The 15,900-nt window shown below is 40.7% G+C and overlaps 1 protein-coding gene across 1 annotated transcript; it reads right to left on the reverse strand.

Annotated features, from left to right (window-relative positions):
- Positions 1-4,163: 4,163 nt before the first annotated feature.
- Positions 4,164-15,695, reverse strand: LOC134651928 (SNF-related serine/threonine-protein kinase). The gene is made up of 8 exons (XM_063507043.1): positions 15,416-15,695; positions 14,698-14,926; positions 12,348-12,553; positions 10,759-11,094; positions 9,958-10,242; positions 6,384-6,510; positions 5,667-5,819; positions 4,164-5,422 (listed from the first exon to the last, which is right to left on the reverse strand). Exons 2-8 carry the CDS (start codon positions 14,917-14,919, stop codon positions 4,799-4,801), a joined length of 1,953 nt encoding a protein of 650 aa, XP_063363113.1. The 5' UTR covers positions 14,920-14,926; positions 15,416-15,695; the 3' UTR covers positions 4,164-4,798.
- Positions 15,696-15,900: the final 205 nt, after the last annotated feature.

Raw genomic sequence — 15,900 nt, forward strand, 5'->3', positions numbered from 1 at the left:
TGGAAATAGAAAAGTCAGAGTAAGTATTATATTAATTTATCGCTGCCCTACGCTGCACTACGCCGGTCGGACAGTTAACTAAACGCACACGAAGGCCTCATCCAGAGAACTAATAGATACATAAAACGCGCGGAGCATGTACTTCGAGAGAGTAAGGCTGCGTTTCCACCAGAGATATATGCGAGGATGCGTAGAGGGATGCATTTGTTAAGAACTAAAAACCAATAGAATCACTTATTTTACCTATCTTCGCTCAGCACAACTCTAGCCTTACGAGTATATTAAAAGCTAATACGCCCAAGAAAGTGGTGTCAAAATATGTAGTTATTTGTTTTACAAGTGCCATATACCAATATACCACGTAAGATACGTGAAGCGATCGAGATTGGGCGGCGCCCTAATTTCAATCGGGATAGCGGCTGGGCTGTGCCGCCAGCATGGAAGCCTGTGATTCCTCAGCAGAATACCAGTGAGTGGTGTGACAGTGTAGTGGACATAGTGAGTTCGTGCTGTGTATCGCTACAAGTGTTAGGTGACCAAAGCCCAAACACACCACTATGCCCGCCTACAATGACAGCGGAAGACCTCCCCCAAGCGGTTTTCTCGGCGCGCGCGCAGCGTGCGACGCGGCGTGCCGCAGTACGCGATACACGGCCGTCGTGAACGCTGCTCGCACTGTTAGTGCTTGAGAAAGGAGACCTAGGCTCTCCGAAACATGTCGCGCGAGTGACTTAAAACAAGTGAGTCTAAACCGTAAAATTATTCAATGTTAGCATGTCTCACAACAGTTTAAATTCGATTATTATTGCCTTTGAAACCCTCGCAACACTCAAGGACTCAAGATTCCACTTTTCAAACCACACGCTACGCTCGTGGTTCAATTTTGGAATCTTTCGCTTGCTCGGGTATCAATATTAGCAGCGATTAAACAACAACTTTGCCACCGAGTGAAACAACTTTTTTCACCACACAATACGAGGAAAATTCTAACCGTAAAATATGAAACAAAATCAAATACAAATGAACGTTACGTTATGTCCAAAAAAAATGAACGTTATTAAATATTTATCATTCAAAGAGTTAATTCTACTAGCCAACATAAGGAAACAACTCAAAATTTGCCTCACATGTGGATAAAATGCAACTTATCCGTTTTTGAACAATCAAGAGAGCCTTTACCCGTTGGTGTGGTGAAAAGCTATTTGAATCCGTCGATAGTCCTCTATACGATCTTAACCCACAAGATAGGTATCTTTAACCGCCTTTTGTTGTCGGTGAAGGTGCTCAATTACACAACTCTATAAAACATATACCATAAAACAAGGTGTTCGACACAAATACATTTAATAAATAATATTACACACAATACTGCAAATAAATTTCGTCTAAAAGGGCCTCTGGCAAGAAAACTGTACAAGAGGGCGGTCATTTATATCCCTCCATGAGGAGGCTTACTTAAATTAAATTTAAAGCTACATTTGTAATATTATGGAAGATTATATTATGACGTTTTAATTTATTGAAGAGGTATTTCATAGTTAGAAACCAAAATAATTCAGGGATTCAGCTGGGTGGAGGGTCATACACGATTTCGCCCTTTAAGTGAAATCAAATATAACTACCTACCTAATATAAAATCTCCCGCAAATGAACGATTCTACAAATAAAACTTAATCATATTGTGATAAATTTACTGATTGATACATAAATACATACAAGTCCTATTTACTACAAGTCGTGGACAATTTGCAAAAGCCTAATTAACGCCAAATACAGATGGCAACCAGGTACACAGTTATTAGAATATCAGTTTAAAACGCCTTAAGCTATCGACTTTCACTCGTATAAATTTAATATAAATGTATAAATTCAAAGCTCGGATAATATCTGTATTATTGCACTGAAAACCCCATTGTTCTAATTGCGTCGGCAATAGAAAACATACCATACGTATCCATTTCACATGCAATAAATAAAAATGAAATACATTACAAATAAATATGGCAATGAGCACTGTAGAAAAATATACATTTTAAAAATCAGAAATCGGCAGATTATCTATAGAAATATATGTATAAGATTTACAATGCCTGCAGAAATAATATATATATAGCAATAAATACAAATAATCAGCGTTCCCAAACTGCCACTAGGTACTACACACGTATAGGTACCACGACACCAATGCGCCAGTCCCCATGCAGGGACACTATGCTGACGGTCCTATGACATCTATGTTATGAGAATAAAGTGCAATCAAAAGCTTATTAAGATAGAGAAGTAAGTACTATATTTGATGAATCAGCCAATAAATTACGCAATCGTACATCGACAATGAAATAATCGTAAGGCATTCAGAACTTCACAGCAAACCACAAAGTTAATGTAATAATGAGTATGTTAGTAATTTTGTTCATGGTGCTACACTATCTTATGTATATAAGTAGTAGATATAGGTACGTATAGGTAATTCGATTAAATACACTCCTTCACTTCACTGCAGTTTCTATAAATATAATTTAGTTTATTTTACATTTAGAAATCATCCTGTATAAAGTTAAAATAACAAGCACCAATAAAAAGTCCAATCTCAAAAGTACATTATATTATGAAAGATTTAAACAAATCGTAAATTGTATAGACATTGGCACCGACCAGGACAAAGTGCTGTTAGTTAACAAACAATTTATTAATCTTTGGTCTTGTTATTTTATTGCATTATCAATATTATCATGTTATCAAAGCACCCTGAGGTACACAGAAGTCAAATATTTCATACTTCTAAGTCCAACATAGCAAGCCGCAAAATGTAGATCAATAATGTATGTAAAATATGTAAATGAAACAACAGTTACCGTTAGCACACATGATGACCTCTTATTAGAACCCTAAAAGACAACTACCAAAACTATATAAGGGTCAGATCACACAACAGAAAAATCTGCATCACAAAATTTAGGGCATTTCAGCGAAAATTTACCCTAATAACACTTAACACTTCTTTGACAACCATACAAAGTACAAAATGTAATCCTGAAGTCCATATCAATATTTTGTATGCATTCTTAACAATTTTTTCCGCTGTGCGACGTCTAGAAATTTGGATCAGACCCACAATTTTATAAACAACTTAACGATATATTCAACTCGCAATGGAAATGTATCTGTATGAATACTGGGATACAATTAATTATTGATAGACGTTTCGAAATGCACCATATAGCAATTAGAGGTTCACGGAACCTGATATTGGCATCACATCACTGCGAGCGAAACATATCGGCACCGATGTTAATAGAGGCTCGCAAGCTGTGACCCGTGGATTCGATGGCGGAGTTTAAAAAGCTGGACCTCTGTTAGCTGGTAGTCAACCATATCAAATTTAAAACAGTTCTAATGAATAACCAAAATTAATCACAAAATGAACGTTTCATTTTTGTGACCCCAACAGATCTTTTTTGGACCAACTTGTCTGGACTCAGCCATGGGCCCAAGTCGAACTCGAGCTTTGTAATAAAACGATAATGTTCCACCAAACTAAACGAAATAATCTGTACTTATTTTAACGTTATATTTGAAATAGACTATTTATTTACAACAATTTAATATTTATGTACACAGATAGTATGTTATACATTAAACATTTTTTCATAGTTAACATTCCCATTTTAAGACACATACAATTTACAAAACCAATCAACCTAACAAAAAACACATCTAATTTAACTAACATGTAGGAAATGCCACAGTTTCATACTAAACAAACTAGCTACCATCAGTTTTCGGAAGTTGAAAATATTCTAAACAATAAAAACGACTGTAATCCTACGAGCGAGTTATAAATGCGAGGGGTGAGCAGTCTAACCCGATAAGTCGAGATATGTTTTCATCAAATTAGAACTTGTGTCGTGTGTGGAGTTATTATTTGAAAAAAAAAATATCTCAACTTATCGGGTTTGACTGCATACCCCTCGAATGTATCTTTGATTATTGGTCTATGTTTATGCTCAGCACTTTTTTATGAATTGTCACTACTTATTCCATGTGTGATGACGATGAGGTTCAATTCCTACCCCTGAAATGAAATGGAGTAACCCTGTTTACCTATGAACCATCTCAGTTATAATAGGGCAATGTTTCCTTATGTCGGCGTTACCGTCACAGTTCTCATGAGCGACGAGGAGCCGGCTGAACATAAGAAATTTAATACACTCATCAGCATCACGTTTTAATCAACTTCGATATCACATTTAGTCAAGACATCCTTCTGACGATAATTATTATTTTTTAATTAACGCACCGACATAATCGTCCTAGCAGAAATGTAATTTTTTAGATATGTCTAACAATTATAACGCATCGATTATTCACTAAGTCGACAACGCTACGGGGATGCATAATTGAAATTATTAAAATATAAAGTTTAATTTATTGCTTTGTTCAAGACGGTAGTTCCGCACCGGACAATCGTTAGATTAAACTAAAACTTCCTTAACTAGAACTATCTTTTGGCGGCGCGCGGAGCGAGTGGCGGGCGATACGACCGACACAGTTACCGTATCATGTAGCGAGGGCGAGTCGCCGCAGGAGCGCGCGACCGTCAAACTCGCAAGCTCGGCTCCAACCGATCCTCCGGGGGCCGCACCGCCCCCGCGGCAGCCGCGTCGAGCGCCACCAGCGCGAGGAGACGGCTCAGGCACGAGTCGTCGGTCGTCCTCGGAGCGTCCTCGCCGTAACAGTCCACCGGGAACGCTCGGCTCGCTCTCGACAGGGGAGCGGGGTCCCGGCGGCGGCGGCGCTAGCACAGGCCGTGCAGGCGGCGCTGCGCCGGCTGCGGGCGCGCGGCCGCCAGCAGGCGCAGCAGCGGCCGCCCGCAGAAGGCCACCAGCCCGCCGGCGCCCGCCCAGCGCGCCGCCGCCGCCTCCTCCACCTCCGCGATGCGGTTGAGCGAGCGCGACTCGCGCAGCCGGGACTCCTTGCGGGCCGCGCGGCGCCGCCGGCCGGTGCCGGCGCCCTGCGGCTGGCGCGCGTCGCCGGCCGCGCCGCCGCCCGCGGCCGCGCCGGCGCCGGGCGCGCCCTGCGGCGCCGCTCGGGCGGCGGGCCGGGCGCCGCGGCCGCCGGCGCCGGCGCCGCGCTCCTGGCTGTCGCTGGAGTCGTCGTGCGAGTCGCGGCGCGCGCGCTCGGGCGGCGCGTCGCTCTGCTCCGCGGCGCGCTTCTTCTTCTCGGAGTCGTCGTCGGAGAGGTCGGAGGAGGAGCAGGAGCCGGCGCGGGGCCGGCGGCGGCGCACGTCGAGGCGCTGGCGGCGCGCGGGCGGCGGCGCGGGCGGCACGCGCGGCGGCGCCTCGCCGCTCTCCGCCGGCGCCGCCTCCGACCTCTCCGCCGGGGCCGAGGGAGCATCCGGCGGGTTATCTTCTAGATTCACCTGAAGAGATAAGTTTACATTAACTGGAAACATATACCTACGTTAAATACCTCCTGATAAATTGATAGTTTAATAGTGACTACGATAGTAGCTACACTCGACTAATCTCATTCCTTGTCTTACTTCTCGGGCATAAAAAGGACTCATTCATTCTTGCAGTGGCCACCGCGGCTTTGCGTCGGGAGGCTGCCCGCAAGTATATTGTACCCACTGTAGGTGGGCACGGCGCGCGTTACATACGGACCCTCGTGAGCGTGACGGCGAGCGCGGCGGGCGGGCGCGCGAGGCGCAGGCGGCCCTCGGAGCGCGAGCCGCGGCGCGCGTCCGCCGCGCGGGCGCCGGGGCTGCTCTCCTCGTCGTCTTCCTCTTCGCGGACTATGCTGCACTTTCGTGACCTCTGTGAAACGTAAAAGGGTTAGAATATCCTTAATTACGAGTATGAGCTCATCAAGCATTTGTAGACGGTCCAAATATTCAATAACCTACACCTCTACGCGCGATTTTTTTTTATGCCAAAGTTTTTGGACAAAGTTTGAATGTTTAAAATGTGCCAATTTAATGTCTATACATATATCTGTCAATTAATCTGGTAAGTTTCATGGGAATAGAATTCTTACTCTTGAAATTATGGTCAATCGAGAAAAACGACGTCGCGAAACTGTAAGTATATAATTTCTACAGGGCATATTCCCTATAGCCGAAACAGAAGATAATGGAAGTAGCGGAACATTGTGTAGGAACAGGTGAGAGCTGAAGCTCTGTTCATAATAGGTAAGAACGCAAAGTTCTTTTTCTTTACAAAAACTACTGCTGCAAAGCCTACTTCAGGGAAAGTTCGTGCGAGGTGCGGTAGCTGTGCTGATGGGTTTGAACGGGACCCGCCTCGCGACACACCACCTCAGGCCTTCGGGCCGCTTCCCTCTTGCCTGAGCGAAGCTACATTGCTGGATGTGATACTTACGGGGGGAGCATCCTGTGGTGTGCGGGGCGCGGTGGGGAGCGTCGGCGGCGCCAGCAGATTGTTAGAACGGGACCCTCCTCGCGACACACTCAGCACCTCGGGCCTTCGGGCCAAATTTTCTTCTTGTCTGAACAAATAAAAATCTTGTTTGGAAAAGATGATTGCACGAATAGCGGGAACGACTGCGGGAGATTTTATCGGGGTTTGGTTTCAATCGTTATGCCTTAACCCATTCATGGCCACGAACCGCCGAGCGTACACAATACGCCAGGCCACCATACAAATCGTTTTTAGCTAAAACGCATGACTCAGCTTATGGGTCTCGAGCCTGGCGCGAACGGTAAATAAATCGCCGCTTATGAAGCCGGCCAGTTAGACAGCATTATGCAACATTTTTACTAACCACCGATTTTCTGTGCCTATCAAAAAAGACTAATTATTGCAGTTTGTAGGAGTGAATATTTTTACTTTCTACAAGCGTTTAATGTCTGACCAAGCTAAGTTGGTAGCAAATTTTATAGCCCAGCCTGTGCAAGTGTTAATTTAAACGTCATAATTTCATATAAGTATGACATTTAAATTACACTTAGGTACTCAGCCTGTGCTATCAAAATCGCTGCCAACTTAGCTTAGTCTGATTCTATTTAACTTGCCGTGTTTTTTGTTGTTGTTTTTTGGGGCAAATCTTGGAAGTTAAATTAGAACAGTTTCCCGATTTAGATGAAATTCAACAAAGGTGAGTTCAGGGTTCCAGAATTCGTAGCCAGGTCATTCGGATGAAGCAGGTTCGGGGTCCAGTTCATAGCACAGTCGGTCAGGTTAGGCGGGTTCAAATTCCGGTAATCCATAGCCATGGTCACAAAATACGAAATCACTAAACAGCACAGGAGGAGTATAAAGTCGCCAACGAATAAATCGTGACTAAATAATATTTTCCATGTTACTCCAAAATACATCTCTAATAGGGGGGATGGGATGAATCACATCTTGAACTCTTGTGACAAATACCACATGAAAGATAATACCGCCGCCGCCGTTCGGATGCATTCCTTGTTTATTGTCCAAGTGTGTCCGATAAGCTTACACCTGGTCGGTCATTATCTTTGTTTTGGTAAACGCCATTATATTAGTAACAATAGAGAACTTAAAATGTATTATAGTACTTACTTTCTAATCTGCCGTAGAAACCACGATGTTTGAAAAAACTTGTAAATATTTGTCACAAACTATTTGTTATACAATACATATTAGTTAGTGGTGACTGTTTCAACCGCCTTGTTCTATATTGAAACGAAAACAAATTAACTTTAACATCATTGCCTAAGATACAATACAACGATCACCAAATATTATGACATAAAAGTACAGTGGGAAAAAATCCTCGTTGCCTTACCCCTCATACAAAACAAAATATTATTATACTACGGCTTGGTTCCTACAAATTGTTGCTTACCATCATCCAAACAGTAATCAGTTGTAAAATGGTACAATATCAAACAGCTTCAACATGAAATAAGCTTTAAAACCAGCCAATAAAGTTTATTTTAGCCTGCTACGGAAACATTAGCAGTTTTTACAAGTAGCGCCAGGCCACGGTGACCCATACCTTGGGCCCTGTCAATAAATATTGTAAATAATATATATATATTTTTTGTATTTTTCAATATAGATTTTTCTGTTTGCTTGCATCGCATTATGTATCTAGAATTTCAGTATATTTACTATATTGCACGGATAGTAAACCAAACTTGAATATTCGAGACCCTGTTTTCATTAAAAAAAAAACGTGTTTATAATTTTTATCCTAATATGCCTTATAGAAATGATTGTTACCTTATATGTTACTTACGTTATTACATCAAATTACGTTTCGTTTAAGTTTAAATCAGAATTTATTCAGGACTCACATGTGAGTCACTGGCCCTGCGGAACTGTTTGAGCATGACCCATACGCTGAGTCGCTGGCCCTGAATGGGTTAATAACAATCTTTCGAAGGCTAAAGAGAAGAGTACCTACTCAAAACAATAGCAGAAGTTACTCCACCGACAAGAACTGGGATCTTAAATATATGACGATGGAAGGCGGTGTTTGAGTTGATGATCAATGTTGTCCCACCCTTTACTGGTCTTAAGCGACCATTTGAGACACGCTCCGGTTTGAAAAAAGAAGTACCTACCGTAAAATGGGGTGAGTAGGGTCAAAACATTTTATTTTTACATATGAAAACTGAATGGTGATGTTGTCCCACCCTTTACTGGTCTTAAGCGACCATTTGAGACACGCTCCGGTTTGAAAAAAGAAGTACCTACCGTAAAATGGGGTGAGTAGGGTCAAAACATTTTATTTTTACATATGAAAACTGAATGGTGTATATCAGGGATGTTGCGAACATCCGCATCCGCATCCGCAACCGCGGAACTTCCGCATTCTTTTCAACATCCGCATCTGCATCCGCATCCGCATAAAATCGATGCGGAGCTTATGCGGATGCGGATGTCGAACAAATCGGTACAGGAGCGTCTTAGCGGCGGCGTAAGTGCTAGGTAATTTTGTAATTACCTATAACGAAATCGTCTAGATCCAGAAAAGTCGGCCAAGTTACTGTTTATTAAATATAACGCACCTATATTCTTGCTCAAATAGGTACTAAACGTTTCGTTTTTTTAAATAAAAAAATACTAAAAATGTAATATTTGACGTTTTCTAAGTACCTAATCTTGACATCCGCATCCGCATCCGCATCCGCGGATGTGAGCATTTAAAAATCCGCATCCGCGGATGTCAAAAAATCGGCATCCGCAACATCCCTGGTGTATATCAGCGGTCGGCAACCCGCGGCCCGTGAATCTGTCACTTGCGGCCCGCCAGTCTCCCTGGATATTTTGTATATAATATTGACAAACGATAATGTCTGATAAAGTCATAAATATTAACAAAGTGCGGCCCGCGTCAACTTCGTTAACTACTATGTGGCCTTTGGCTGCTAAAAGGTTGCCGACCGCTGGTGTATTTAATAAGTGTTCCGGACGTTTGTATTTTAGTTTATATTTTATTTTGGGTAGTTCCATTTCATAACTTTGACGATAAAGAGGAAGACCCACCTCACCCCGTAGTGCCTCGTATTTGGGGTGAGAGGGGTTTTCATACAAAGGTGATTTTGGAAGATTGTTGGATCGATTTTTTTATTATGCGTATTACTATAGCTCCATTTTAAATTGGAATACATTATTTTTGTAGCAGTAGCCTTAAAATCCCTTCTCACCCCCCTCTCAAACCTTCTCTCCCCATTCATAACCCACCTCTCCCCGCGAAACCTACTCACCCCGTTTTACGGTATAGGTTTAACCCTTTGAACACCTAGCATAGCATAATATGTATGTTTAAAACGTAAAAATGAGCGGGATCTCGCCAACAAACTGTTGTGGCGCGTCTTCGTGAACCTTAGTGGAATGAACTATTTAATATTAGGCTGTAGCCGCGATCGTTTAAGTTAAAGTTTATTATTTCTACTCTTCTAATAGTTCTTATAACGAAAAAACAAAGCAAATGACTGAACTTTAAACATAAACCTACCTTTTAGCTCTAAGCTTCCTCTCAGCCAACAAATAATAGGTAGCAGTTATATGATTGTATTCATTCTTCTCCAGTGCCTCCTGTATCTGTTCCTTGGTCGCCACGCTGGCCATTCTCTGCATGATGTTGGCGCGATCCTCCTCGGACAGTTGTTCGCGAGCCACGAGGGGAGTGTCGCACTCGTGCGATGGGGCGGACTCGCCGCCCGTCACCCAAGGGTCGGCCGATATCTCCGCTAGCGTGGCGCGCTTCTCGGGCTCGCGGACTAGCATACGTCCAATTAGCCTGGGGGAAATGGAAATTAGAGACCAAAAATGTGATTTGTAATTTGACAGATAGTGGATTAAACGATGCTTTCAGACTATGTATTAATTACCTCGAAATTTCGCAACTCTTACGATCGGCAGCGGCAGCGGTCGGCAACCTGCGGCCCGTGAACGTGTCACTTGCGGCCCGCGAGCCTCCCTGGCTATTGTATGTAATATTGACAAACGACAATGTCTGATAAAGTCATAAATATTAACAAAGTTCTTTGTGGCCCTTGGCTGCTAAAACGTTGCCGACCGCTGCTATAAGAGATCAAGCCACGTCCGAAACGTCAACGTTTCGGTAAAAAAGTATGTAAGAATTTAATACAGCTTCATAAGAAAGTGTTGATAATATTGATGAAATTACAGGCAATTTAAATACATTATCCTAGCCTAAGTAAAATTATTGTCCACGTTGACAATGGATCGCGTGATTGGCGTGATTATAGCCACTTATGCCATTAGAAAATCGCTAATCTCATGCTTTACTTACTTTTTACAACCTGTTGATATATGCGGTGGAATTGTGTATTTACAGTCCATAATCATCGTTAGCGTTTCACTGTCATTGGCTTCTTGGAATGGAGCTTGCCCGCACACGAGCATGTATAGGATAACCCCGAGCGACCACACGTCCACGGCGGGCGCGTCGTACGAGTCCCCTAAGAGAATCTCAGGGGCCGAATAAGCTAAGGAACCACAGGAAGTCTCTAGTTTTTGTCCGGGACAAAATTTATTGCTAAAACCAAAGTCAGTCAATTTCACTACACCTAATCTTTCGAAGAAAACTACGTTTTCAGGTTTCAGGTCTCGATGCACGACATGTAACCTGCAATAAAGACAATAACACCGATTAATGGCCTGACGTAAACCTTGTAATGATCAGTAATCATTTGTGTACTTTGTCTTCCCGTCAAACCCATAATCAACGAGCCTTTTAAGTAGTTAAAAATAACCACATTGTTGGGCATGAATGGCAAAAACGTGACTTTAAGTTAGCATTTTAAATCGTGATTTTATCTAAGAATACTCAATAATAAAGAGTCAAAGAAATAATAAATGGTGGTGGTAGGTATTTCTAAATGGTGATTTCACTCCACTTCCTAATTTGACAGCACCAGCTCAGCTACAAAATTCAAATCATAAATTTAAATATGGTAGATTCATCAATATCCCCACAAATCTAATCAGCAGTGCGTTGACAAAGACAATTCTTGTATCAATTTTTTTTTATAACCTAACGAAAAGAAGGAAACCATGCATTTACGAACATTATATATAGGTACACTGTACACTTTCCTGAACATCAGTAACTTTTTTATTAGCATCACAAGTTTCGAAATTTTTACGCATGTGTAAACTTATGACTTCATGAGTAGAATTGGTGCTACATATTTGTTTAAAATTCTATGGCATAGGGACCCGTAACTACGCCATCTAGATATTGAAGAAACTGTTTCCTAAACCTACTACACTGCTTTTTAGGGTTCCGTACCTCAAAAGGAAAAAACCGAAGTCGGAATCCTTATAGGATCACTCGTGCTTCTGTGTGTCTGTCTGTCCGACCATCCCCCCCCCCCCCAAATTTATCTCAGAAACTATTTGCTCTAAAATTTTGAAAAAATACACAATAGTTCTTTACCTATAGATGACAGGAAAACCATTAGAAATGCGCAGTCAAGCGTGAGTCGGACTTAATTTACGGAACCCTTGGAACGCGAGTCCGACTCGCACTTGGCCGGTTTTTAACAAGCTTTTATTAGGTCGACCTGTATGTAACATGTAATGGAATCTAAGGTAACTAATTTAACCATCTTCCAAGGATTGTAGCGTCATGAAAATTGGCAGCTGTATGTAGTTCTGATGACAATACAATAATATGGTACTGTCGAACTGATCTGATGATGGAGACAGGAGGTGGCCATAGGAACTCTGTGATGAAACAACGCAACCTAATTGTGTTAGGGGTTTTTAGAATTGTCTCGATGAGTATTAGTTTTCTGTCGTAAGAAAAGTAGTCAGCGACAAAAGCTTGTACCAAAAATGAAATTTTTGCCAAAAACTTATTTTTGTTATATTCACCTGTGGCAGTATGAGATTGCACGAACTATTTGGCGAAAATAATTGCGGGCCAGAGTTTCTGACAAGCCAGACTCATGCCTCATGATGTAGTCATACAAGTCGCCGCCGTCGCCCAGCTCCAGGATCAAGTACAATTTGGTTTGCGTGTTTATTACTTCATATAATCTTACTACATTAGGATGTTGGACTAATTTCATGCAGTGAACCTGAAACAATATATTTAAACTTTACAAACCCCACCAAACACAACCCTAAGGACAGGTCTTTGACATAATTTTGACACAATTCTTGGTTTTTTTAGAATTAAATTAATTAAATACTTCATCCACCAGCTGTAATATACTGGATGTAATACAGTGTTGAATCCATAACTCAATATAGTATAAAAGGCTAATAAGATTACAAGGATACTACCAGAGGAACTACCCTTCAGCTATCAATGAATCCAATCTTAAAATGTGAACTTGAAAGACTAATAAATGGGAGAAAATCCAGGACCTTGACACATTTCTTGGAGATAACAAATAAAAAACTTAGTACAACTACCAAGCTAATAGATTAAAAACGCGAATTCTCTACTAAAGCTAATAAACATGAAAGGATTACATTACACATAATAAGATTAGAAGATTAAGTAGATTACAACCCTCGTCACATATGTATGCGTATGTGCGTATGTACTTATGCACTACAATTGGAAACCACCCAGAAGCAGATTCGCCACATGGCAAAAGTAGCAAATACCACGGGCACCGCGCACCTACACATTTTGACCGTAAACAACCTAGTTTCACTTTGTCCGAAAATTAAAACAATCCATGGGCCATAGAATTTGCTGGGTTAATCCGGCACTGAAACGGCCTGCCCATTCCCAGAGCACAGCAAAAGTACCAATACGAGAGATGTCTAAAGAAGGAAGCTGAGGCATGTACAGAAAAAGAGGTATGTAGATAGAGGCATGCTAACTTTATCTGCATCCGCCAAGTCGAGCAAAACAAAGAGGCACGGCCCTACCATCCTTTTCTCGAAGCGGTTCAGGCCATTTTAGACGTCCTGTAATTTTGTGCTGGCTAAAGCTAGAACCCTGAATTTTCAGTGACGTATAGGGCTCAACATGTTTTAGATATATTCTCAAAAACGTTAAATTTGAACTTGTAGTTTAAGAATTATTGTATATCAAAGTTCCTTATTTTCGACACTGACACATTCACTCACCTACGATCATCATAATTCTAAGGTACTTTTAGCATACCCACAAGATTCAAATTTTAAACATAAGTAGTTTTCAGCTTATCAAGCCATAGTAAACCTAAAAATACTGAAATATCAGTCACGTTTTAAAGATTTAAGAATTGCATAAGTAAGTTTGTAATCCCATATAAATACATGCTATTACAAAGTTACTGTTGCAGTTCCTACAAATAGTAGGTAAAGTCTGTGATGTACGATGTGAGTATGAAGATGTGTATAGTATGAGTATGCTATGGCTATGAGTATGGTAAGGATATGAATATGGCATAGGTATGAGTGCAGGTATGGTGTGGGAGTTGTGGGATGGGTTGGGGTTATGAATATTGTATTCTGAGTACAAGTATAGTTTGGTATGGCCATGAGTGTTGTATAGGTATGAATACGAGTATAATGTGGGATGGGTATGAGTATGAGCTTTGAGAAGTGGTCGCTGACGTACAAGAAGTAGTAGGTACCCGAAAAGAAGGACTACCTACAAAAAGTGATCTGAATGAGATCCCATCAAAAACATTACATGTAAAAAGATGCAAGTCTCGCAACACAATTCTACAACTACAAAAAAGTTTTAAGATGTAATGTGAAACCAAGTCGGTTATTTTAGTCAGTGCCAGGGGGTGTTAAAACCGTATCAATAAGATATCTTTAATTTTTAATACATATAATGACTTGGCAATGGCACATAATGCTTTACTCGTGCCGTAATCGTAAATATGTATAATGCTCAAACTGCATGTGATTAGCGCTAGCGATATGTTCGATTAGAATTATTTTTAAGTAGTAGCCGTGCGATGGCAAAGTCATTATATGTATTAAAAATTAAAGATATCTTATTGATACGGTTTTAACACCCCCTGGCACTGACTAAAATAACCGAATTGGTTTCACATTACATCTCAAAACTCTTTTGTAGTTGTAGAATTGCGTTGCGACTTGCATCTTTTTACATGTAATGTTTTTGATCACAAATAACTACTATTCTTCTACTAGGGATCTCCTCATTAATTAAGGTATCCTGCACCCACCTTCCTGGCTTGTTTGCGCTCACTGGGTAGGAGCTCTTCAATAATAAAATATTAAATATGGAGAAAAAAAATCTTACCTCTTGAAATAAATGTGATGTAGAAACATCATCTAATTTGCTCTTGTCTATAACTTTCACAGCAACTTTTTCTCCAGTGAAGACATGCCGAGCCAGCTTGACCACAGCAAAATGCCCGGAGCCCAGGGTATCCAGGAGGTCATACAACCCGGCAATTTTGGTTTCATATGGACCTCCTGCCGTCCCCACTCCACCTCCAGCTCCTCCTCCATTGTTATTCATTTTATTTCTTAAACAAACATACACATTACAATTCAATTTGGTAGTATAAGTGAGTAAGGTATCCTTTTTAGTATTCAAACCAACCAACTAGATATTTATTTGTTATAAAAGTTAAGTCAAAAGCAATGTATAATCTAAAATCATAACAATATATTCATGAATATTAAGTACCTAATACTTTCTAGTATTTAAATGAACAATAATAAGCACTATCTAAGCTTTACCCCTTAATTGAAAACATCAACATGCTAAATTATCACCTGAATGAAATATTTCAAAATTCTGATTGCAATAAAATACAAATAAATATTTACATAATACGGTTGTACTGTTGTTGATAAGTTCATGTTTATCAAAAAAATATGGGGGATGAAGGCAGGCATTACTCATGACCTAGTTTATGATATTACTAATGTATTTAGTACACAAATGGACTTATATTATAAAATGAAATAGATATAGAATTACTATCTATATATATAAAATACTTGCTTACCTACGTGGAAAATTGTATTATTTTATAATAAGCAGAGAACCAACACTAGGGTAGAATCCCCATCAACTTCCTTCACGTGTCATAGTTTATGATTTCAGAGCCACACTAATGTAATTTGAAATAGTAATTAGTCTTTGAAACAACAAAATCGCATTATTTAGTTATAAAACCGTAATATCGAACGTAAGTAAAAATTGATTGAAGTCACAATTTCGCCATTTCACAAAACCAGTTCAGAAACGCTATGCTAGTAGTAGAAGTACTATGCTATGCTTGGTTTCGTTTGGGACCCTAGCCAGCAGATTTTTGAACGTTTTGAGCTTATTGCACACTACCTTGCTGGAGGACGGAAGTCAAAATTTGACTGTCATTCTCTGACTTTGATTTGAAGAAACCGTTGCACCTGTCGTTAGACATGGCACCATTGAACAATATAATGCATTTTATTCCAATATGTTTGCAAATTACCATAGAAGGTAAATATA

This window comes from Cydia amplana, chromosome 11 (assembly GCF_948474715.1).
Source record: "Cydia amplana chromosome 11, ilCydAmpl1.1, whole genome shotgun sequence".
Taxonomy (NCBI): Eukaryota; Metazoa; Arthropoda; class Insecta; order Lepidoptera; family Tortricidae; genus Cydia; species Cydia amplana.

Coding starts and splice junctions, on each gene's coding strand:
- LOC134651928 (XM_063507043.1), bottom strand. CDS start 14,919: ATGAATAACAATGGAGGAGGAGCTGGAGGTGGAGTGGGGACGGCAGGA. Junction 6,511..9,957: donor AGGAAGCTTAGAGCTAAAAG/GTAGGTTTATGT, acceptor TTATTTGTTCAG/ACAAGAAGAAAATTTGGCCC. Junction 5,820..6,383: donor CACCACAGGATGCTCCCCCC/GTAAGTATCACA, acceptor TACGTTTCACAG/AGGTCACGAAAGTGCAGCAT.